Source organism: Poecilia latipinna, unplaced genomic scaffold (assembly GCF_001443285.1).
Source record: "Poecilia latipinna isolate Pla-1442-1.1 unplaced genomic scaffold, P_latipinna-1.0 Scaffold1310, whole genome shotgun sequence".
NCBI lineage: Eukaryota > Metazoa > Chordata > Actinopteri > Cyprinodontiformes > Poeciliidae > Poecilia > Poecilia latipinna.
This window is the reverse complement of record NW_015113926.1, coordinates 62,986-87,361: the sequence shown is the minus strand read 5'-3', so window position 1 is coordinate 87,361 and position 24,376 is coordinate 62,986. Positions and strand designations below refer to the sequence as shown.

Below are 24,376 nucleotides of genomic sequence, written 5' to 3'. Positions count from 1 at the left end.
GTTTACGTCCAGGAATTTTTGAGCATGCGCACAACGCTGCAGTTAAAAATGACGTCTTTTCCTGTCCACCTGTAGCGGCGCTGCAGCGGTAAGACCGTTAACAGAATGAAACCAGGAGATGTAGCCGATTCATTCAGCGCTGTGCGCCACAGCAGAGGGACAAAAACACAGAAAAACGTTAAAAAACAACTCCACACCTCTGGTATTTTTCTCTCTTTTTTTTCTTGTTCTTTGTGTCGCCTTTGCTACATGCAAACCTGTTGCCATAGCAACTGACTAGCAACAACTTTATGCATCAGGATTCAACACCAAAAAACACACAAAAACATTTCCCCCCCAAAAAAACAACAGAACATTCAGTCCATTACAATTTTTAGTTTTCGGGTTTGGAGTTTATTTTACAAATAATATGTGATAGCTGCGGTAGATTAGCTACAGCTGTTATTAGCTAACACAGTGGTGGTTGATTAGCTAATTTAAACTCCTGCTCTACTGTTGATCTTTCAGAGTTGGTGTTTAGGTTGCCTTTTTTGTTCTTTACTACACTGAAAAACCAAATTCTGCAGCTCCTCTGCATGTTACAGTTGTCAAAGTCAAGCTAGCATAGCTGAGCTACTTCCCTCTCCCTCGCTAAAACTTTTCATGACCTTATGGTTGTCGTAATGTTGACAATTGGTAGCAAAGCACTGTAATTTGCTGGAATTAAGTCATTTTATTTATTTTTTCTGGTGCAGAGCAGAGGGAATCCCAAAGCTCCGCCCCCTCTTCCTCCTCTTCCTCCTGTTTGCTGTCAGGGAGTGGAGGAGGATGTGGATGATCTGATCCGGTCAGCAGAGCCTGGTGATGATGATGGTGCTTCATCCTCTCTGTTTTTATACAGGCTGAGGTGGAGCGAGCAGGTTCGGACCAAACCGGGCCGGGTCGGGCCGACCCGAGGCTGAGGAACATCAACGCCCCAACAGGTGAGACCGCAGGCAGGAGGAGGAAGCCAGACTGTCCCGTTTCAGAGCAGAACCTCTGAGGCCCGGTGAGGGGTAACTGGACCTGAAGGTTCTGGACATTATGGAGTCTTTGTTTGGGTTCTTTAAAGTGAGAAATAAAGTTATTTTGGGTCCTGGGAAGGTTCTTCTCTGGTCCGGGTGTGGGTGACGGTCCTGCTGAGGCCCAGAACCTCAGAGACGGTTCTGGATCTGGTTCTGACTGACGAAGGTCAGAGACTTTGACTCACGTTAGTTCTGAAGTTTCAGAGATTAGGCCGGGATTATCTGAGATCCGTCAGGATGATTCATTCTGTCAGACGGGTTCTGTGAGGATGATGAGGATGAGGATGATGATGATCATCATCATCATCATCACCTTCTTCATCATCGTCTCTCTGGTTCTTTGTGCCGAATCGTTCTGGTCTGCTGCTGCTCTTCATCACATCCGCAGAGACTCATTAACCATCTTCATCATCGAGAAACATTCTCAGTTTGGCGCCGATCCAAACGGATCAGAACCGATCCAAACTGATTCAGACTCTCACCTGACAGTCCGTAACGAGCTGAGTCAGATTACCGGAACCAGAACCGTGAACCCGGCTTGTACATCAGGCTGAAGGAAGCCGGAGTACCAGGAGAGAACCCACCGATCCCCAGGCAGAACCTGCAGAACCAGGCCGGGATTCAAACCCAAAACATTCCAGCAGAGCCGCCTGAGCTGCTAACAAACGGTCCAAACGGGCCGCGTTAGGACAACAGGCAGATAAAATCTGAGCTTCTTAAAGAGACAGGTCAGATTTTTGGAGCTGGGATTCTGTGGAGAAGCTGTGAGTCGTCAGTGTCTTCCATGAATTGGATCAGAGCCTGAATGGATTCTGGTTCTGATGACAGACTGACACCAAACCAGTTCAGTCACAAAAGTATTTACACCCTGTGAAGTAAGCCGGCTTCCTTCCCAGACAGGAAGTGGTTACAGTTAAACATCCTGTCGCACGGACTCAGGTTCTGGAAGAATGTGGTTCAGAACCGATCCGATCTCTGGTAATACAATCTGGTTCTGAGGTCAGAGGTCAGCTGCAAACACTCCAGATTCCTGCAGTCAGTGATGCAGAGAGGTGAGATCTCACCTGGGCTGCTTGGTCGGTTTGAGGATCGGGTCATGTGACCCGGTTCAGGTGAGTCACCTGAGCAGGAAGAGCAGCCGCCACTTCTCCGCCTGCCTTCAGCGTCTCATCATGTCTCGGCCCGGCTGGCATCATGGCTGCTGCTCTCCCCTTTACAGCGCCGCTTCCTGTTGCTTCCCCCGGGTCCGGTTCGGCGCCTGGCGCTGCGTTTCCGTGGCGATGTTCCGGCGCAGGAAGAAGAAGCATCGGCTGGAGATCTCGGCGCCGCGGGACTTCCAGCACCGCGTCCACACGTCGTTCGACGTCTCGACGGGACGCTATGTGGGTCTGCCAGCGCAGTGGCAGAGCGTCATCGACACGCTGAAGAGGCCACGCCCCCTGGTGGACCCATCCAGGATCACCAACATTGATCTGGAACCCAGAAAGGTCAGAGGTCAAATTCAATATCAGTGAATTCTGGCATCTGATACTCATCAATTATAAACTACAATTTTAGTTTATAGTTTTCTTTCTTTTTTTATAACATTTCTTTTCTTTTTCTATATTTCTTTTTTAATTTTTTGTGTTGCAATAAAAACATTTTCATGTTTTCTTGTTTAATTTCTTAAAATCATATTTCTGGTTTTAGTTTTTCTTTGTTTTATTTTTAACCAGATTTATTTTTTTCTCTTTTTGTAGTTTGGCTTTATTCCATTTAGAAAACAAAACAAAACAAAGGTTAAGTTATTTTTCCTCTTGTTTACTTTTCTAATCAAATTGTTTGGTTTTTTCCTCCTTTTTACTACACTTTTTAAAAAATAGTTGTATCGTTGTCTTTTTTCCTTTTTAAAAAATGTATTACATCTTTAAAATATTTGTTTTCTTTCCTTTAATTCTTATTTCCGTTTTCATAAAATTTCTGTTTGTTTTTTCGTAAATTTCTATTCTCAATATTGTTTTTTTAATTTTCTTTTTAATTTAGCAATGTAATAATAAATCACAATATTTTTCCATATATATGTATTTTTACTTTAAAATCATGTATTTATTATTTTCTTGTAAACTGATATGTATAGAAATGATAAAACTTTCACAGACTTTTGCTAGCTAACGCTAACTAAGAAGCTATTTGTGCTAACCCGAAAGCGCTAATCATAAACATTGGTTTTGCTCATGCTAAAGCTCTAAACCAATGAGGTGTTTAGTGTAAGCTAATAATAAAGTGCGAAATTCAACCATGATACAAAGGCTACAACTTAGTGTATTGCCCTCAAAAGGGTCAAATTGATTATTACACACAATTAGCACAACTATTAGCGGGTTAGCAGGTTAGCGGTTTACCTGAGGTGTGGCCAGCGCTGCCTGAATGAACTCGTTGTCCCGTTTGTTCGCCAGCAGACGATCGTTCGCGGCAGCTTCATTGGTCATGGCGACTACATCAGTCATGTGATCTCCGAGATGAGCCGCGTTTCCGTCACCAGCTCCAACTCGCTGCGCCGCACCAGTCCGTCGGCACGGAAACGCGCCCAGTCAATGGGGCGGCTGGGAGACGTGGCGGAGGACGAGTCGTACCACTACCTGGAGATCAGCCGGCGGAGCAGCAGCGTGAAGGCCAGCGGGAGCGCCACCTACTGGCAGGACCGCATCCGGCAGGTGCGCAGCGAGAGCGGCAGCCCCAGGGCAAACAGGAACCTGCAGAGAACCACATCCAGCAGCCAGGTGAGCCCTGTACCTGAGGCCGCTCCGCTCTGCCCCACGTCGCCTCAGAGGACGACCTACACGCCTGAACCCAGCGTCCGCAACGGCGGCGTCGGGCTAAAGCAGAGGCCGACCTCCTACCACCAGGCGGCAGAGACCGGCAGGCCTCAGCTGAGACCCAGAGCCGGAGCCAATCACCTGCCGGACCTGCTGTCGTCTTCCACAGAAACCCCCAGGAGGCCGCATTCGACCTACGACCTTAAGGTAAGACCTGGACCGGAGGTCAAGTTTATTTGTATTTACACTGCAAAAACACAAAATCTTACCAAGTACTTTTGATCCAGTTTCTAGTGCAAATATCTTAGAACACTGGAAATAAGGTAAAACTAACTTATAAGTAACTTTTCAGCAAGAAATATCAGCTTATTTTAAGTCACTAATTTCTTAATGTTGATAAAAATGTGATGGTTCCATTCACTGATTATTTAACTAAAAACATGGGAAAATGTTTTATTATAAGTTAAATTATCTGCTAATGAAATAAGCACTTTTCAAAAAAATCAATATTAAGCAATTATTGACTTAAAACAAATAAATGATATTGCATTAACGAAATTATTACAAAAGGACTCTCATAGCAAGAGACGAAAATCTATGGATGATAATAATAATAGTAATAATAACAACTAATGATAATAATAATAGTGAAATAATAATAATAATAATCTACTAATATAGTAATAATAACACAGAAGAAAGGAAGAAAAAACTCAAAGGGAAGCTATTGCCATGACAATAGCTACTCTTCCTGGGGTTCACATCATAAATAAAACATTTATTACAAAAACAACGCAGGAAGAATAATTTCTGCTACAGTAGAGACCATTCCTTACATAACTGAACCTGTTTGTTCCGCCAGTTGCCATCTTCCCGCCCTCGGCTGCCTCCGCCCAACAGCACCAGCAGTCCCATCATCACCAGCCGAGTGCTGCCCCAACCTTCACCCCGCCCCTCCACAGGGGTCACAGTTTCTACCAAACGCACCTCCTCGCCGCCCCAGACGAGCACCACACAGCCTAGCCGCCCCGCTTCCTCCACCCCTCCTGCCGCCCCGGACAGAGCGCCCCAGAAGGTGACCCACGAGACGTTCAAGGCGGCGCTGGAAATGGTGGTGGACCCGGGCGATCCCAGGGTGACTCTGGAGAACTTCGTGAAGATCGGGGAGGGCTCCACCGGCGTTGTATGCATCGCCCGGGAACGGCACAGCGGGCGCCAGGTGGCGGTGAAGATGATGGACGTGAGGAAGCAGCAGCGCAGGGAGCTTCTCTTCAACGAGGTACGGGTTGACGGGCTAACCAAAACTAACGAAATAACGAAAACTGAAAACAGTAACTGAAATAAATACAATAATTAATGGGGAAAAACTATAACCAAATGGAACTATGTCACAAATTTATAAAACTAAAACACACCGAAGTTATAATACTATATCCTTTGTTTTTCGGGTTCATGAATATATTTATTATCCTTTGAACTGATATGAAACAAGTAGTTTAAGTCAGCGGTCGGCAAATTACTGCACTGCATAGTCCACAAAATGGCACCAGCAAAAATTGGGAAAAAACTCCAGAGTCAGCTGGTTGTTCAACGATAAGAAAGTTTGATCTTCTGTCGAGTTTTTATTACCTAATCAATGTAAACATAATCACAAAACTTTGACATTTGTTAATTCTGCACAGAAAAATTAACCAAGTATGAAAAAACTAAAACTACAAATAAAACTACAAATAATAATAACTAAGCTAAAACTAATCAATATTCAATTAATTAAAAACAAGAAAACAAACTCTAAAAAATAACTAGAACTTATTTTGTCACAACAAAATATAACTAGACTATAATGAAAAACCCAAACTGTTATCACCTGGTGATAGATTTATCAGTTTCTTTATGTTGGATGTAAAGCAAATTAAAGCAAGCGTTTTCTGTTTTCCTCCCAGGTGGTCATCATGAGGGACTACCAACACCCCAACGTGGTGCAGATGTTCCGCAGCGCGCTGGTGGAGGACGAGCTGTGGGTCATCATGGAGTACCTGCAGGGCGGCGCTCTCACACACATCATCGGTGAAACCAGGTGAGCAGCCGCTCCAGGTGCATGCAGGTAAATGTACTCAGATGGGATGTTTAGTGATGTTTTGGTGTTCAGGCTGAACGAGGAGCAGATAGCGACGGTGTGTGAGGGCGTCCTGCAGGCGCTGTCCTACCTCCACTCTCAGGGCGTCATCCACCGAGACATCAAAAGCGACTCCATCCTGCTCACGCTGGACGGCAGGGTAAGCTTCTCCAGGCTTTTGGAGGGAAATTTATCTAAGCACTTTCTGTAAGGAAAGTCTGAATCTTAAACAACTCCTCACGGGACACAGTCAAACACACATACTTGTTTTTATGGCATTGTGGGAACTTTAGATAAAACCATTCGTAAAGGGGACTACTCTGAATTCTAAATTATACACAGTGTTAGAATAAGACAGAGGTGGAAAAAAGACTGAAACAAAAAACAAATAATTAATTTAATTTTGTTTAATAAATTTAGATCAATAAACTATATTTCATAAGGCTTTTATCAATAAACCCACCCAGTTTATGCAAGAAGTACATTTTTATCCTGGATGTCATCTTGAGGACCAAATCCAAATTGATGGGAACATAATCTGAGTTCTTATTGCTTATAGTTAATCCCATTTTGTTGGTTTATTTCTCTCCACCTGCTTTGTGAGAACAGACCCACTATGTTATTATGTTAGCTTTGAGCACTGCACTAAATAGATGGCACCATGAGGAAAAACCTTTATGTAGAAATACTGAAGCAACATCAAAGCTCAGGTACAGACTGGTCATTAGTGTATGTAAACTTCTGATCTTGAAGACAATAACTAATAAATCTGACCGATTACCTCAGTATTGAGGCTCTTAGCAAAATCATTTTTGTGATTCTGATCTGAAACAAGAGAAGTTTGGTCTGATTTAACTTCAGATTTACAGAAATAGACACTGTATGTAAACTTCTGGTTTCAGCTGAACAATAAGCCATCAGTTCAGATAAGCGATAAACAAAACCGGACAGGCCGCAGAACATTTCGGCTTGTTCATGTTTTTAGTTTGTGAGGAATTTCTTCCAGGCAGGGAGAAGAAAATGCGGCTTGGCAGCATGTTTCTACTGATAAAATCTTCTAAGTCATTACATCTAATAACAGAAACCGCATCAAGTAGTTTATTAACAAGCCAAAGTTTTCTGTAAATCCAGGCATTAAGGCCGTAAATGCCAGCAGTAACTATTTATTTCCTGCTGCAGGGTTTGCTTCAGGCACAGAGCAACACAACTATTTTATGTGTTAAAGTGACACTAAACAAGAAAATGATTTCAGCTCTGCTGCCTTTACGTTCTGCTGATGGGAATTACAGGAATGTACGACGGCTTACTAGAGCGACTGTAGACAGGAAAACAGGACTTTTTCCACTAAAACAACTAGAAAAAAACAGGAAACTTCTGGGGGAAAAAAATCAAAATTTCTGAACTCAAAAACTGAAAACTCTGAAATGTTAAAATTAATTTAACATATTTTCTACTTTCTATCCTGCTGCAGATAAAATTGTCCGACTTTGGTTTCTGCGCTCAGATCAACACTGACGTCCCAAAGAGGAAATCTCTGGTTGGGACTCCGTACTGGATGGCTCCGGAGGTAATCTCCAAAACGCCGTATGGCACAGAGGTGAGGCACTGCTTTGTTTTGATTTACCAAATTAAATAAGTTATATTTGTTTGAAAGGCTTAGCTTGGGCTGATGTAGATATAGTTTGCATCAGGTAAAAACCTTAGAAGCAATGTTTTACTGTACAGCATCTTATAAATGGCTTGTAACATTTAACTCTGTCCCCAAGGTGGACATTTGGTCTCTGGGCATCATGGTGGTGGAGATGGTGGACGGTGAGCCTCCGTACTTCAACGAAACGCCAATCAGTGCCATGAAGAAACTGAGAGACGAAGCGGCACCGAGTGTCAAGAACATGCAGAGGGTCAGAAACACGTGCACACACACACACACACACACACACACACACACACACACACACACACACACACACACACACACACACACACACACACACACACACACACAGTTTGTTGAAATTTTTCCAACATTAAAATCATTTACATTTTGAAGAAAACCTGTTTTTACTCTTTATACGAACATATGTATTTCTTTCTAAATTATTTTCAAACTTTTACCCTAATTTAGCTCCATACAATAATCTTTGCCAAAAAAGTAATTAAAACTGAAAATAAATTGAAACAAAAAAAATGTTTATATTGTTGGTTAAGTAATAATTATAACCCCCCCACCAAAAGAAAAACAAACAACCCCACCAATTGATATTATGTTATGTTTTGTTATATTATTAAATAATAAAAACAAAAGATCCCAACAGTCGTCCTCACAGAAGTTTGATGGCGTAGCATTTAATCAGCAGCAGAACGACGATGCAGAAATAAATCGTATTTCAGCCTTTTAGCTTCTCCAGGTGTTCTGCAGCTGATGGTGTCTGTGTTGGCTGCAGGTTTCTCCGGTGCTGAAGGACTTCCTGGGCTGCATGCTGACACGTGACACGCTGCAGCGCAGCGGCGCTGCCGCCTTGCTGCAGCATCCCTTCATGCTGCAGGCCGCCGCGCCGCGCTGCCTGGTGCCGCTGGTGGAGCAGCACCGCAAACGCATGTCGCTCTGCTGAGACTCACCTGGATCCGACCGGACCTGAGACTCACCTGCAGCCACAGACTGGAGGATCCTCAGGTGGATCACACCTGATGCTTCAGGATTTACATAATACACCTGAGATCACACTAAAGACTAACCTCAGGATTCACCTGGCGCTTCAAAAGGACCACATGTTTTCTTTCTACTTTTTTATTTTATTTTTATAGAGACGTTAAGGAACCTTTTCAGTGTTTCAGGCAGGAAATGGAAGGGATGCGATGTGTAGCGAAGGTCCAGAGGTCAGAGGTCAAACTCCAGATTACTGCTTCCAGGATAAATATCCTCTGAACTCGAAGTGGCGGCTGCTGCAGCTGATTTTAGTTTTATAAACTTCAGCCTGAACTTGAGCTTTTAAAACATTTCATGTTCCTTCTAATTTTAGCTATAATTCTTAAATTTACATGTTCAGTTAAAATAAAAACAATTCCAAACAAATTAGAATAAAATAAATCAGGTTTTTATTCTGATTTCAGATCAAATCGCATTTCATGTTGATCTAATTAACAAACATCTCAGAAATTAAACAAGTTCTCCTATTATCAGAAATATTTCAGTTTTTTGTTAATTATGTTGATTTATTGTTAACATTTGCACTTGTTCGCATTTTGATGTTTGTGAGCTTTTTATACATACGGGAAATGTTGAATAAATATCAGTGTTCTTCTGTCAGATTGTCAATTTTTGCTTACGTTCTGCTATTTTATGAGCAATATTACATTAAACCAAAAATTATTTAATTTTCATTAATAAACCATCAGGATAGACTTATAGGTAAAGCAGGAGCAACATGTATGGAGAGCAATTTTAGTCACAATTAAATACTGTTAACAAATACTCAATCAAATCATGAAATAAAAACAAAATAAATATTTTTAAAATGTATATTTTTAATTTGGGAGCTTACGTTGTCAAAGTTTATTTATTAATTTATGTAATTTTGAAGAAAATGGCTTTCCACAGACATTTGAGTCTAGACGTTCATTCAACACTGAGGATTATTTAATTCCATTTTAAAAACAGATTTATCTCATTATGATGCTGATGTTTGATATGGATTATAAACATTTTACACTTACATCTCCTTACAAAAGTATTAACACCTTTTCAGTATTTTCCCCTTTAGGTCGATTAAACCAGGGGTGCCCAAAGTCGGCCCGGCGTCCTGCATTTTTTAGTTCTCTCCCTGGTTTAATGCACCTGGATCAAATGACGGCTGATTAGATGCCTAAGAAGAACATTGACAAGCTGAAAAGGTTTTTACTACCCCCAGGGAGAAAACTAAAACATCCAGGATGCCGGGCCTCCAGGACCGACTTTGGGCACCCCTGGATTAAAACCACAAATTTTGAGCATCTCCAGCTCAGATTGGATGGAGAACATCTGAATACGTCAGTTTCTAAGTTTAACCACAGAACATGTGCATTTATATTTCCTGCACAGCTGAACTCTACTGCCACCTGCTGGAGCGTCATCTTAATGACGGTTTTCAGGTCTGCGTGAGGTCAAACTGGTGATCTCTTCTTTTTAGGGCATAGAGGAGGAGCTCAGGATACTGGGATGTTGAAGTTTAAGGGCTTTTAAAGGATTTATGTTTTATTTTAATAAATCAACAGTGCGGTCGTTGCCAAGTTCAGAGAATCAAATGTTAGTTTGGTTACTTCAGATCATGAACTAAGGCAGAAATTCACACATTTCCTGGTCAGGTTGGGTTGATTTCTGGGTTTCTTCCTCACAGAACAACAAAATCTCTGATCCAGTAAAGAATCCCGTTGGTTTCTTAATCTGAAAATAATTTTCCTGAATAAAAAACAGATCAGAACATCTGCAGCAGATTAATACCAACACATCTCTGAGGCTGCAGATAAAACCCGTCAGGTTTCTATTTCCAGACTGGAGAGTCAGAGATAAAGAGACACAAACTCTTCAGCTCATCACAGAACACTCATCATATCAGCGATTAACAGAAACATCTTTCCTCTTGTCCTAAAAAGTTAAAGCAGCTTTTAATAAAATGTCAGATGTGACTTTGTCATTTTAATTTAATGCAGCTGCTTGCATTGTATCACAAACTGCTTGTTTTTCTTGGATGCATGCCTGAGGACGGCTTAAGAGGGATAAATATCAGTTTTTTATCTTGTTGGCAGCATACAAAAAGCCCTCAAGTGAAAATTGTCTTTCACTTGAGATCAAAATTAAACATGTAGCTGGACATCACCATGGAGATAAACAGGATTAGGAGGGGAAGGACAAGAAGGACTTATTTACTTCCTGATGGAAAAGGATGATTTGCAGAAAATCACAAAGATCTCTACTTTTAAAGCGATGTAGTTTCTGCAAGAATAATCAACATTTACTCTCTCTATAGGGCTGTATGGAGCTAAATTAGGACCATAAAGTATGAAACTGAAAAAATAGATAAGAACTGCATTTTCAAATTCAGTGTTTTTTTTTCAGGTTCAATTTTTAATTTCAGTTTAAAAATTTATTTTCAGTTAATTTTTTTTTCCAGTTTCAACGTTTTTAAAACAAACTTGACAATATGGGGCTAAATCATGGCAATAAAATGAAATCAAAAAATAAATTTGAAACTGAAGATAAAAGAGGAAACTGAAAGAAGCCAATTTTCAGGGTCAGGATTTTTTTAGTTTAAGAAATTATATTTCTATTTCAAAATTATTTTTCAGCTTACATTTATTTTTTTCAGTTTGAATTTATTTTTTTAGTTTTTTTAATAAGCTTCATGGCCCCAACTTAGCTCCATATGGCTTTATTTTTTTATTGTGCATACATTTTCCCTTTTCGTTTTAAAATGTTTAGCTTTTTATTTTGTGTTGTAAAGGAAAATAATTGACATTCAATAACCTATTTAGATTAACTGAAACAGAAGGATATGATCGATCATCCATCCATCCTCCATCTAACACCCTGGTCCCTCGTGGGGTCGGCAGGGGTGCTGGTGCCTCTCCAACGAACGTTTTGGGCGAAAGGTGGGGTACATCCTGGAAAGGTCGCCAGTCTGTCGCAGAGGGATATGATCAATATGTTTGTAAATGTCAAAAAGTGAATACAATTTTAAAGAGCAGAGAAAAAATAATTATTAATTCTGGTTTCTGTGTTGATATCATTTATCCATCAAAATAAATAGAAAAATGATGATCGGATAAAGTTAAGTATCTTTGAAAATATCTTTTAGATTCAATGCAGTTCATTTAAATTTTGTAAAATAAAAGAAAAACTGAAAACAAGAATATTTTTGTATTATTTGAGGTCATTTTCTTTAATTCATATAGTATTTTGCATGGAAATGTGATTCATCAAGGTGCATATAAAAAAAAAATCAAAACAAACCAGATAATTCTTGAAATCTAAATCTCAGTTTGCACAAATTACTTTTGGAAGATTTAATAGTAGCTAATGAACGATAAATTCTAATAAGCTTTAGAATTTGTACAAAACATTTGTATCAAGTTTTGTTCTGTAGTTACTAGAGATGTTTGAGAGCTACACTGGAGTCTAAATGAAGACCGTCTATCAGCAGGCAGATAAGCAGCGATTCTCTGGTTCACCTCAAAAGGACTGCAACACCCAAAGGTCCAGAATCTGCCCTCATGGTGCGTTCAGAGACACATTTAGATCTGCAGCTGCTTCCGTCTCACCAGATATCTCCTAATTTGGTCCAAAGGGAGGATTTATAAATCTGTGTCGTCTTCACCATGCTGCAGTTCTGCAGAGGGAGTGGAAGTGAAACGTTTTGTTCTCTAGCTGTTCTTCTGTCTACCGTCCACCATGGGTGATGCTCTGATGGCTGAGTTTGGGAAGGCTGCCCCTTTCCTGAGGAAGTCTGAGAAGGAGCGCCTGGAGGCTCAGACCAGACCGTTTGACATCAAGACTGAATGTTTTGTTGTGGATGATAAAGTGGAGTACATAAAAGGACAGATCATCAGCAAAGAAGGAAACACGGTGACCGTCAAGAAGGAAGATGGCACGACAGTGACGGTGAAGGATTCGGATGTTCATCCCCAGAATCCGCCCAAATTCGATAAAATCGAAGACATGGCGATGTTTACGTTCCTTCATGAGCCGGCGGTGCTGTTTAACCTCAAAGAGCGCTATGCCGCATGGATGATTTACACCTACTCTGGGCTCTTCTGCGTCACCGTCAATCCTTACAAGTGGCTCCCAGTCTATGACTCGGAAGTGGTGGCAGCCTACCGGGGTAAGAAGAGGAGCGAAGCGCCCCCTCACATCTTCTCCATCTCCGATAATGCCTACCAATACATGCTGACCGACAGGGAGAACCAGTCTGTCCTCATCACCGGAGAATCTGGTGCAGGAAAAACGGTGAACACTAAGAGGGTCATCCAGTACTTCGCCAGCATCGCTGCAGTTGGAGGCGGAGTCAAAAAGGACAGCAGCAAGGGGACTCTGGAGGATCAAATCATCCAGGCAAACCCGGCACTCGAGGCCTTTGGCAACGCCAAAACGCTGAGAAATGACAACTCGTCTCGTTTTGGAAAATTCATCAGGATTCACTTTGGCACAAGTGGGAAACTGTCATCGGCCGACATTGAGACGTACCTGCTGGAGAAGTCCCGTGTTACATTCCAGCTTAAGGCTGAGAGGAATTACCACATCTTCTACCAGATCCTGTCCAACCAGAAGCCTGAGCTGCTGGATCTGCTGCTCATCACCAACAACCCGTACGACTACTGCTACATCTCCCAAGGAGAGGTAACGGTCGCCTCCATTAACGACTCTGAGGAGCTTATGGCAACAGACAGCGCCTTCGATGTTCTTGGCTTCACTGCTGAGGAGAAAACAGCTGTCTACAAACTGACCGGTGCCATCATGCACTACGGCAACATGAAGTTCAAACAGAAGCAGCGCGAGGAGCAAGCTGAACCGGACAGTACCGAGGCTGCAGATAAATCAGCTTACCTAATGGGGCTCAACTCTGCAGATCTCATCAAGGGGCTGTGCCATCCCAGAGTGAAGGTTGGAAATGAATATGTCACCAAGGGCCAAAGTGTGGATCAAGTCTACTATGCCATCGGTGCACTGGCCAAGTCAGTGTACGAGAAGATGTTCAGCTGGATGGTGGTGAGAATCAACCAGTCGTTGGACACCAAGCAGCAACGTCAGTACTTCATAGGAGTGCTGGACATTGCTGGTTTTGAGATCTTTGATTTCAACACATTTGAGCAGCTGTGCATCAACTACACAAACGAGAAACTGCAACAGTTCTTCAACCATCACATGTTCGTCCTGGAGCAAGAAGAATACAAGAAAGAGGGGATCGAATGGGAGTTCATTGACTTTGGGATGGATCTCCAGGCCTGTATTGACCTGATTGAGAAGCCGTTGGGGATTCTTTCGATTCTAGAAGAGGAGTGTATGTTTCCCAAAGCAAGTGACCAGACTTTTAAGGCTAAGCTCTACGATAACCATCTGGGAAAGAACAAGATGTTTGAGAAACCGAGGGCAACAAAAGGGAAATCAGAGGCTCATTTTGCCCTGGTTCACTATGCTGGTACAGTCGATTACAACATCAGCGGCTGGCTGGTCAAAAATAAAGACCCTCTGAATGAAACTGTGGTTGGACTTTACCAGAAATCCTCTCTAAAGCTGCTGAGTCTGCTGTTTTCAAGCTACTCAGCAGCTGATAGTGGAGAAAAATCAGGTGGCAAAGGAGCGAAGAAGAAAGGCTCTTCATTCCAGACAGTGTCTGCTCTCCACAGGGAGAACCTCAACAAGCTGATGACTAACTTGAAGACCACTCATCCCCACTTTGTCCGTTGTCTGATTCCTAATGAGAGGAAAACTCCAGGGGTCATGGACAACTGCCTTGTGATGCACCAGCTTCGCTGCAATGGCGTCCTGGAAGGCATCCGGATCTGCCGGAAGGGTTTCCCAAACCGGGTTCTCTATGGCGACTTCAAGCAACGCTACAGAATCTTGAATGCCTCTGCGATCCCAGAAGGACAGTTCATCGACTGCAAGAAGAGCGCCGAAAAGCTGCTGGGATCTCTCGACATTGACCACACCCAGTACAAGTTTGGCCACACAAAAGTCTTCTTCAAAGCCGGCCTGCTAGGGACACTTGAGGAGATGCGCGATGAGCAACTCTCTCGGATCATCACCAGGATTCAGGCCAATGCCAGAGGGATCCTGATGAGGGAGAAGTTTGCTAAACTTGTGGAGCGCAGGGACTCCCTGATGGTCATTCAGTGGAACCTCCGATCTTTTCTGGGTGTGAAGAACTGGCCCTGGATGAAGCTGTTCTTTAAGATTAAACCACTTCTGAAGAGCGCCGAGGCTGAGAAGGAGATGGCCAACATAAAGGACGAATTCAAGAAGGTGAAGGAGGCTCTGGAGAAATCCGAAGGACGGCGGAAGGAACTCGAAGAGAAAATAGTGACTCTTCTCCAGGAGAAGAATGATTTGACCTTACAGATACAGTCTGAACAGGACACTCTGACAGATGCAGAGGAACGGTGTGAACAACTCATCAAGAGTAAGATCCAACTGGAGGCCAAGCTGAAAGAGATGAATGAAAGACTGGAGGATGAAGAGGAGCTGAATGCAGATCTTACAGCCAAGAAGCGCAAACTTGAAGATGAGTGCTCTGAGCTGAAAAAGGACATCGATGACCTGGAGCTAACGTTAGCCAAGGTGGAAAAGGAGAAGCATGCTACAGAAAATAAGGTGAAAAACCTCATGGAAGAGATGGCGTCTCAGGATGAGAACATTCTGAAGCTGACCAAAGAGAAAAAAGCACTACAGGAGGCCCACCAGCAGACACTGGATGACCTTCAAAGTGAAGAGGACAAAGCCAACAGCCTGACGAAAGCTAAGGCAAAACTGGAGCAGCAAGTGGATGATCTGGAGGGTTCACTGGAACAAGAGAAGAAGGTCAGAATGGACCTGGAACGGTCGAGAAGGAAACTTGAAGGCGACTTGAAACTGACCCAGGAAACTCTGATGGACTTGGAGAATGACAAGCAGCAGGTGGAGGAGAAACTCAAGAAGAAGGACTTTGAGGTGAGTCAAATCAACTCAAGACTAGAGGATGAGCAGGTTGCCTCAGTTCAGCTCCAGAAGAAGCTGAAAGAAAACCAGGCGAGAATTGAGGAGCTGGAAGAAGAGCTTGATGCTGAGCGTGCAGCACGGGCTAAGGTGGAGAAGCAGCGCTCAGATCTTTCTCGTGAGCTGGAGGACATCAGTGAACGTCTGGAGGAAGCCGGCGGAGCCACGTCAGCCCAGGTGGAGATGAACAAGAAGAGAGACGCTGAGTTTCAGAAGCTGCGTAGGGAGCTGGAGGAGTCAACCCTCCAACACGAGGCCACCGCCGCCACGCTGAGGAAGAAACATGCCGATAGCATCGCCGAACTGGGGGAACAAATAGACAACCTGCAGCGCGTGAAGCAGAAACTGGAGAAAGAGAAGACAGAGCTGAAACTAGAGCTGGATGACTTGGCCTCCAACATGGAGAGTGTGGTGAAGGCCAAATCCAACATAGAGAAGATGTGCCGCACAATGGAAGACAATATGAATGAATACAAGAGCAAATACGAGGAGGCTCAGCGGACCACCAACGACTTGGCAACTCAGAAGGCCAAACTGCTCACCGAGAACGGAGAGCTGGGGCGCCAGCTGGAGGAGAAGGAGTGCTTGATTTCACAGCTGACCAGAGGAAAGAACTCGTACAACCAGCAGGTGGAAGACCTGCGCAGACAACTGGAGGAGGAGGTAAAGGCAAAGAATGCCCTCGCACATGCTTTGCAGTCTGCTCGGCATGACTGCGATCTGCTGAGGGAACAGTTTGAAGAAGAGCAGGAAGCTAAAGCTGAGCTGCAGAGGGCTCTATCTAAGTCCAACACGGAGGTTTCAGCGTGGAGAACCAAGTATGAGACAGATGGGATCCAGAGAACGGAGGAGCTGGAGGAGGCAAAGAAGAAGTTGGTGCAGAGACTACAGGAAGCCGAAGAGGCCATCGAGGCTGTGAACGCAAAGTGTTCCTCCCTTGAGAAGACCAAACACCGCCTCCAAAATGAGATTGAAGACCTCATGCTGGATCTGGAGAGATCCAATGCAGCCTCGGCAGCGCTGGACAAAAAGCAAAGAACCTTCGATAAGATCCTCGCAGAGTGGAAGCAGAAGTTTGAGGAGTCGCAGTGTGAACTGGAGGCCTCCCAGAAGGAAGCTCGCTCTCTGAGTACTGAGCTCTTCAAGCTGAAAAATGCCTATGAGGAATCCCTGGATCAACTTGAGACAATGAAGAGAGAGAACAAGAACCTCCAGGAGGAGATTTCCGACCTCACTGAACAGCTTGGGGAGGGCGGCCGCAGCGCTCACGAGCTGGAGAAGATCCGGAAGCAGCTGGAGCAAGAAAAGGCCGAACTCCAGTCGGCGCTGGAAGAGGCAGAAGGCTCGCTGGAGCACGAAGAGACCAAGATCCTGCGAGCGCAGATGGAGTTCAACCAAATGAAGGCTGACATTGAACGTAAACTGGTTGAGAAAGACGAGGAAATGGAGCAGGCGAAGAGGAACTACCAAAGGATGCTCGAGTCCCTTCAGTCTTCTCTGGAGTCGGAGACCAGGAGCAGAAATGAGGCTTTGAGAGTCAAGAAGAAGATGGAGGGCGACCTCAACGAGATGGAGATCCAGCTGAGCCAAGCCAACCGGCAGGCGGCAGACGCCCAGAAGCAGGTCAAGACCCTTCAGGCGTTCCTGAAAGACGCTCAGCTCCAGCTGGACGACACCCAACATGGCAACGATGACCTGAGAGAGAACATCGGTTTGCTGGAGCGCCGCAGTAACCTGATCCAGGCAGAGCTAGAGGAGGTCAGGGCCGCACTGGAGCAGACGGAAAGAAGTCGCAAGCTAGCGGAACAGGAACTCACCGACACGACGGAGCGGATGCAGCTGCTGCACTCCCAAAACACCAGCCTGATCAACCAGAAGAAGAAACACGAGGCCGATCTGCTGAGCCTGCAGAACGAGCTGGAAGACGCCATACAGGAGAACCGCAATGCCGAAGAGAAGGCAAAAAAAGCCATCACTGATGCCGCCATGATGGCCGAGGAGCTCAAGAAGGAGCAGGATACCAGTGCCCATCTGGAGCGCATGAAGAAGAACATGGAGCAGACCATCAAGGACCTGCAGCACCGGCTGGACGAAGCCGAGCAGATCGCCATGAAGGGCGGCAAGAAGCAGCTCCAGAAGCTGGAGGCTCGCATCAAAGACCTGGAGAACGAGCTGGAGGCGGAGCAGAAGAGGGGTGGGGAGTCCGTCAAGGCTCTCCGCAAGTACGAGCGCCGCGTCAAGGAGCTCACCTACCAGACGGAGGAGGACCGCAAGAACATGGCGCGCCTGCAGGACCTGGTGGACAAGCTGCAGCTGAAGGTGAAGTCCTACAAACATGCAGCCGAGGAGGCAGAGGAGGCGGCCAACGCCAACATGGCCAAGCTGCGCAAGCTGCAGCATGAGCTGGAGGAGGCCGAGGAGAGAGCAGACATCGCAGAGTCACAGGTCAACAAGCTGAGAGCCAAAACCCGGGACGGATCCTCCAAGAAGGGACTGGACGACTGAGGAGGCCAACCGGCCAGGTGAGTTCCTGCAAACAGCCGCAAATTATTTTCACATTGTTTTTCATACATTTATAAATATCAGAGTTCAGAACTAAACAAGCTAAACATTTAGTTTGGAAGCCAAATATTTAACTTTCAAATTAAAAATTTATAGGAAGCTAAATATTTGGTTCCAAGTTAAATGTTTAAGTCTGCACTAAATATTTAGTTTGAAAACAAAGATTCAGATTAAATATTTGTTTTACTGAAGTAATGTTTAGTTCCAAACTAAACATTTATTTTCCAAACTAAACATTTAATTTTCAACCCAAAGATTTATTTTGCCAAGCTAAATATGTAGCTCAGACCAAAAATATTTAGCTTGCTAACTAAATATTTAAGTTCCTGGCTACATATTTAGGTCTGAGCTAAATATTTAGCTTGTAAAGTAAATCGTTGTAGATCACCAAAGAGGAATAATGTGGCCAGAGCTGAATAAATTTCAGTCAAGTAAACACTAAAATGTTGACATTAATTTCACATATTTACAGGCTAAAACTGGGATGTTTTCTGGTGCTAAGTCCTAAATTTGCAAGAAAGAAAAAATCAAATTGTCTCAATTAAACTAATGATTTTTAACTTGAGATATTTTCTGACTTTACAAGCTCAGCAAAATTCAGTTTTTTCTTACAAATTTATGACTTTATAAAGTCACAAAATATTCTAGTTTTAATATAATCAATTTATGCATTTAATCATTAAACATTTATTATTTTTTTCTTGCAAATGTACAACTTTGACATCAGAGAAAGTCCACATTTTTCCTTCTAAATATATTAAATTAATCACAAAATTTCTGAATTTGTTGCCAGAAATTTGATTGTTGCTCATTTATTTGTTTTTCTTTTGTCTTCAAGTTTCAGCCTGAAACTGAATTCAGTTAAAGAAAAATAATAACACATCCGTGTATTTAATGGTGGATATTTTCATCAAAGGAGCTGCATCATTTTTACTCAACATAATAAGAAACTATGAAGTTCATGAAGTTGAGATTTTCCTTCAGTTGGGATTAACTCCATATTCAATAATATTAGATTTAAAAGAGCAAACTTTAATTCATTAAATTACAGCATAAGTTTATGTTTCCTTTGACTGATTTATTTCAATCTGTTTTTATTTTTCAGATGGTTCTGGAACCAAACCTGCTGCTGTTGATGCTTTGTAACATCACTGAGTTCTGCTGTTGGTTTCCTCCTTCACAACAATGAAATGAGTTTATTTTAAGCAAAAGATTTTAGCTTCAAAATAATTAAAACTTTCTGATTTCACAAATATCTATAAAAATATTAATTAATAATTGATGTTATTGTTTGTTTGTGCACTTTGATCAACACTTTCTAGCTAGGTAGATCTCCTGAAAGTCAACATGGCTTCACTTGTTGAGTTCCTTTAAATGAGCCCTTCAAAATAAAAGTTTGAACATGAACCTGTACTGATGTAACTCTGGAGAAATGATAATAAACACTGATGAGCACCAAGAACTCGTCTCCAAGTTCATTGTCAATCTAAACCTAAAAAAAACAACAACACTTTATTAACAGCAACTTGACACGTTTTAATCAACTTGAAGTCTGAGATTTGATTAGGCCATTTCAGAACTTTTGTTTGTGTCATTTTTCAGCTTCTCTGTTGTGAATTTCCTGCTGCCCTCTGGGGACCGCGCCCCACGCTTTGGGAACCTCTGCTCTACAGGACATTGTCCCGGAAGTCTTGTTCTCCATTCAGGTGCAGCTTTGCCAACCTAAAACCTGCCGCCATCTTGTTTCTTTCGCATCGCTTTAATTCAGTGGTGTGAGAGCCAATATCCTGCATCTTTTAGTTCTCGCTGGTTTAACGCACCTGGATCAAATGACGGCTCATTAGAGGCCTGAGAACAATGAGCTGCTACCACCAGGGAGGGAACTAAAACATGCAGGGACCACCACTGGTAACTAAAAAGCAACAAACTTTTATTTTTGAAGAGTTGGTGGGATTCCGGTTCGTATTGACCCATTTCAGCTTCACAGTCTGAGTATAAAACCTGTTGACGCGCCTCCTGCGGGTCCAGAGCGGGATGATGGATTCCCCTGGAGGGGCCGGGTCTCCGTGACCGCCGCCGCACAGCATGCGGGAGAAAAAGAGCTGGACTGCGGGGTTCGGCCCCGCGGGACGCCGCAAGCCGGCCACCTACACCGGGGAGAAGAAGGCGCAGCTGCTGGCCAGAGCCAACAGGAAGTGGGTGCGACTCGCCACGGTGCTGGGCTACGTCCTGGCCGTGTCTCTGGCCGCGGTCATCCTGGCTGTTTACTACGGCTTCTTCTGGAGACCCACGCCCGGTTCCGGACCGCCGGGTCCGAGCAGCAACTGGACCAGGAGCGGAACCAGGGATACAAAAACCGGGAAGAAATGCGGCACAGATAACTGCAATAATAATTGTTTGTCTGATGATGATAAGGACTTCATGAACTTTACTGGCAGAAAACAGGAAAATATTAAACCTGACAGAACTTCGGTCCACGTTTCCTCCACCGGGACCTCTGAGGCTCATCTGGCCGCGCAGGGCGTCACGTCTCCGGGCGTGACTCCCACCGAGCCCGCGGCTGTCACCGCGGAGGATCCGTCCAACCTGCCGACCCACCGGAGCGCGGCAGGCCGGGAAGCGGCGACTGGTGGCCGGCGGACAGAGGCGGACTTCTCCGGATCCGGGGACTGAGAAATTATAGCACTTCTCACAACTTAATGCATAAAATCAATTTATTTAAAATAAGCTGATCTATTTTTTATTTTGTTGTTGAGAAATTTGTTTTTTAAGCACAAAATAAAAAGACATAAACCCTGACTGAAAACTGTTATCTGAAATAAGCAATAAATAGAAAGATTTACTTTCCTGTTTGCATCGCAGCATATTTTAACATTTGTTGGAATAAATTAATTTTGTGCAGAAAATAAATCAGATTTTATCTTTTACTCTTTAGCTGGAAGCTCAATTTATTCTGATAAAGCTTTATTTTATCAAATGCAAACAAATGTATTGATTAAAAGTATATGTATATTTAGAACGTGACATTTTTTTATGATAGAAAAAGAAGAAGAAACCTCAGAAATTGAGAAACAATTGTATTTAATGTTTAAAGAGTATTTACAGCGTAAGTCAGCAGATTGAGGGGAAACTGGTTCCCCTGGGTTAAAATATGAAAAATTTCAAACTAATTAAGTTTGTCATTTATTTGAGTGTGATGAATGAAATCTCTTCTCTTTTCAGTTTTGTCCTTTTTAAAAAATAAAGTTTGATAAAACATCTTTGGGAACATGCTGATTTATTTTACTTTTTATGAAACTTTGATGTAGAAAAAACTTTAAAACTTATTTTAGAATCATTTTGGGGGAATTTGGTGTGTTTTTTAATCAGAATTCTTATAATTCTTCACATCATGGACATAATTGATGGTTTTTATGATGAAAATGTTGGAAAAGGAAGAAAAGAACCTGAAATGTTGCTCAGGTTTTCATTCAGTCTCTCAGGAAGGAAGTTGAGCCAATTTACTCCTGTCCAAGTTTGGAATAATTATCTGTAAATCCTGTTTACTGACTTCCTGTTAGTTTCCCTTTGATTTCTGAAGAAGAAAACCCACCAGCAGTAAGTTGTTGTTTTTAACAGGTTTTATTTCTGTTACTTTGTTCGGCTCCAGGACAGAATCGGTCTCTGCATGATGGAACTTGTTGTTTTGATGATTTTCTTGCAGAGTTTCCTGGAGGCTCAGGGCGTCTGCGGCTCGGCCTACATGGGGAAGACGAGGAACCCGGTGAAGGTGCTGAGGCGGCCCTGGTCAGCGATGGTCTTCCCGGCCCACAGCTGGACGTAGACCCGGTTTCCCTGCTCCAGAGCCAGCACCATGGCGTTGGAGGCGCCGGCCTGGGTTCCTGCTTTCTGGTAGATGGCGAACATGTTCACTCCGTCCTTCTTCACCCCGGCGTGCAGCTCACCGTTCGGACCGGCGACTCCAGTGACCCGGATGTAGTAGAGACCTTTGACTGGGGCGGTGAAGATGCCTGCAGGAAGAGAATCTGGGTCAGTGGTTCTGGTTCTGGAAGACATTTAAACTGCTGCTGGACTTTAGTTGGTCCTGCGAACCCTAATCGAGTGACTCCCTGCCCACCTGTTGCTGGGTCGTATCCGTTGCCGATGTTGGTGATCACTCTCTTGAACTCCAGAGTTTCCTCAGCTCCAAGCGGGCCCTTGGTGGTCCAGTCGTCGGTGTCGACGAGTGCGGCGGAGAACGCCACCCTGGATTTGGCTGCAGGAGGTCAGAAGGTCAGTTAGAGAAACTCAAACATCTGGGAGTCCAACAGACAATCAGCTAAGGTCTGAGGAAGAACATCAGAACCGACTCAGGACGTCGTTGTCGGCCTCCAGCTTCTGGACCCGCTCAGGCAGACCGCCCTGCTGAGCGCTGACCAGACCGCACAGCAGCACCGCCACCAGGAACAAACTGGACTTCATCTTCACTGAGGAACTGAGAGACCTGGACCGACTGCAGGACAGGAGACTCTGTGCCGAAGCCCTGGAGCGCTCCGGGTTTTATCCGAGTCCGGGTCCGAGCTTTGGATCTCTGGGAGCAAAGATCCAGGTTGAACGAGTCCAACGTGACGCAATTTATTGATCCTTACCGGCAGCAGATGATCAATACTGGTTAATGTTTCAGTATCACCTTTTTTAGATCAGCATCTTCTCACCGCCTGGTTCTGGTCCAGGCAGGATGAGGAAACAGCGGATCAGAACCAAGGCAGCAGCACAAGCAGAAAGTTTGGGCAGAACCAGTGGAGACCCAACCTGACAGATAAACAGGAAAACACAACATGGACGCCATACACACCCTGTATTCCCAAGTTCAGCTGAATCTCCCGACTGCCTGCGTTTCTCAGATTCCTTCATTTCCCACAATCCAAATGGATGCTAGCAAGTTTGATCTGCGCGTCATTTATTAGGAACGAAGGATTTAACATGTGGAGCTCCATGAACGCCTCCATCCCCTCAGCAGCACAGAGACGCAGTTTACTACTAAATACAAATAATTTGGTACAATAATCAGCGATAAGATGGCCGATAATATGAACACTGATATAATCTAAAGGGCAGCAGCTGCTGCAGTTTTTATTATGCTTCAGTGAACCTGCTATAGGCCTGTGGCCTACACAAAACATGTTTGCTGTGGGTTTTTAAAAAAATCATTCTTAGATAATGAGATTTTAGTCTCCACAGTTCAGACAGAATTTTTCTATGATTGCTTAATTTGGACGCTGCGGTTTTCAGATTAATTTGTATCTGAAAGGCGGCCGGCTGAACTGCGTGCGCCCCCTGGAGGCTCCGCCGTGTCATGAAAATATTAAATGTGACATTTTGATTAAAATCTGTCTTATTTCAGTAAATGATCTATCTTCAGACAGGACAGTGTTTGTTCTCAGGGTCTCTGATTCCTACATTTTATAAAAGGCTGAAGATTTATTTAATTTTTTTAATGAAAATACCTGAATTTAGCCACAAAAAATAAATAAAACTCAACCAACCATTCTTCTCAGAGTTCGGTTTCACTTAACGATTGATTCGTTTAAAATCAGAACCATTTCAGACAAACTTCCTAAATGCATGAAGTTAAATGTGTCTGGGCTTTGTTTAGGCCACTTTCAGGTGAAATTATGTTTCCTGTTGTTTCTTTCAAACATAATTCAACTCAGTTAAAATACATAAAGTTTTAAGAATCCTTATTTGAACTAAATTCAGCCAGAAATTAAAAATAACCAGACTGGCTACAGGGAGCTTTATTTTTATGAGTATTGTTTGCACAAAGAGATAAATAAATGAAAAGCAGCCAAATCAGAGAAAGTGGGTTTTTACAGTGTTTAGAGGTTAAATTGTTCCAGATCATCTAAATGTTCGTTTAGTTAGAGATTCATTATCAGAACCAATCTGAGCTATGAATGCTAATCTCTAAAGTTCCTGTTTTTCTCTCCATCTGCTGATCAAAAACACATAAAATTAATTCATATTTGGGTGAAACTTTTCTCTGCTGTTCCCTGAACTCAGACTGATGAGTGTCTGCAGGCTGCAGCTGCACAGAGCTCCTGCATGGAGCTGCGTGGAGCTGCATGGAGCTGCGTGGAGCTGCATGGAGCTGCGT

The 24,376-nt window shown here is 43.5% G+C and overlaps 3 protein-coding genes across 7 annotated transcripts in view; 2 read left to right on the top strand and 1 right to left on the bottom strand.

Moving 5' to 3' along the window:
- The window catches only part of LOC106961530 (serine/threonine-protein kinase PAK 6-like), a 16,268-nt gene extending 7,001 nt beyond the window's left edge, over positions 1–9,267 (top strand). Inside the window, exons 2-10 of one of the 5 annotated variants that reach the window (XR_001427788.1) lie at positions 881–2,530; positions 3,479–4,045; positions 4,701–5,117; positions 5,782–5,915; positions 5,988–6,114; positions 7,426–7,551; positions 7,721–7,855; positions 8,399–8,628; positions 8,760–9,267. Coding sequence is in view for 4 of the 5 variants with exons in the window: in XM_015055314.1 (XP_014910800.1) it covers positions 2,216–2,530; positions 3,479–4,045; positions 4,701–5,117; positions 5,782–5,915; positions 5,988–6,114; positions 7,426–7,551; positions 7,721–7,855; positions 8,399–8,566 (1,989 nt within the window). In the remaining variant the exon portion in view is untranslated. Of the gene's footprint in view, positions 1–16; positions 203–880; positions 2,531–3,478; positions 4,046–4,700; positions 5,118–5,781; positions 5,916–5,987; positions 6,115–7,425; positions 7,552–7,720; positions 7,856–8,398 lie in introns of those variants that run through there. The other 4 variants (XM_015055317.1, XM_015055315.1, XM_015055316.1 and 1 more) reach the window with 4 other exon arrangements.
- A 2,927-nt stretch (positions 9,268–12,194) lies between these two features.
- LOC106961529 (myosin-6) lies at positions 12,195–19,702 on the top strand. The gene is made up of 2 exons (XM_074527715.1): positions 12,195–18,200; positions 19,346–19,702. The coding sequence occupies exon 1, from the start codon at positions 12,379–12,381 to the stop codon at positions 18,181–18,183; it is 5,805 nt and encodes a 1,934-aa protein (XP_074383816.1). The 5' UTR covers positions 12,195–12,378; the 3' UTR covers positions 18,184–18,200; positions 19,346–19,702.
- Positions 19,703–21,842: 2,140 nt separating this feature from the next.
- LOC106961528 (complement C1q-like protein 2) lies at positions 21,843–22,788 on the bottom strand. Its single transcript, XM_015055313.1, has 3 exons — positions 22,590–22,788; positions 22,358–22,495; positions 21,843–22,250 (listed from the first exon to the last, which is right to left on the bottom strand). The coding sequence occupies exons 1-3, from the start codon at positions 22,699–22,701 to the stop codon at positions 21,979–21,981; spliced, it is 522 nt and encodes a 173-aa protein (XP_014910799.1). The 5' UTR covers positions 22,702–22,788; the 3' UTR covers positions 21,843–21,978.
- Between the last annotated feature and the right edge of the window lie 1,588 nt (positions 22,789–24,376).

What these genes read in the sequence shown, in the direction of transcription:
- LOC106961529 (XM_074527715.1), top strand. Translation starts at nt 12,379, where the DNA reads ATGGGTGATGCTCTGATGGCTGAGTTTGGGAAGGCTGCCCCTTTCCTG.
- LOC106961528 (XM_015055313.1), bottom strand. Translation starts at nt 22,701, where the DNA reads ATGAAGTCCAGTTTGTTCCTGGTGGCGGTGCTGCTGTGCGGTCTGGTC. An exon ending in GGCCGACAACGACGTCCTGA is followed by an intron (nt 22,496 to 22,589) that starts GTCGGTTCTGAT and finishes GACCTCCTGCAG; the next exon opens with CCAAATCCAGGGTGGCGTTC. An exon ending in CGGATACGACCCAGCAACAG is followed by an intron (nt 22,251 to 22,357) that starts GTGGGCAGGGAG and finishes CTCTTCCTGCAG; the next exon opens with GCATCTTCACCGCCCCAGTC.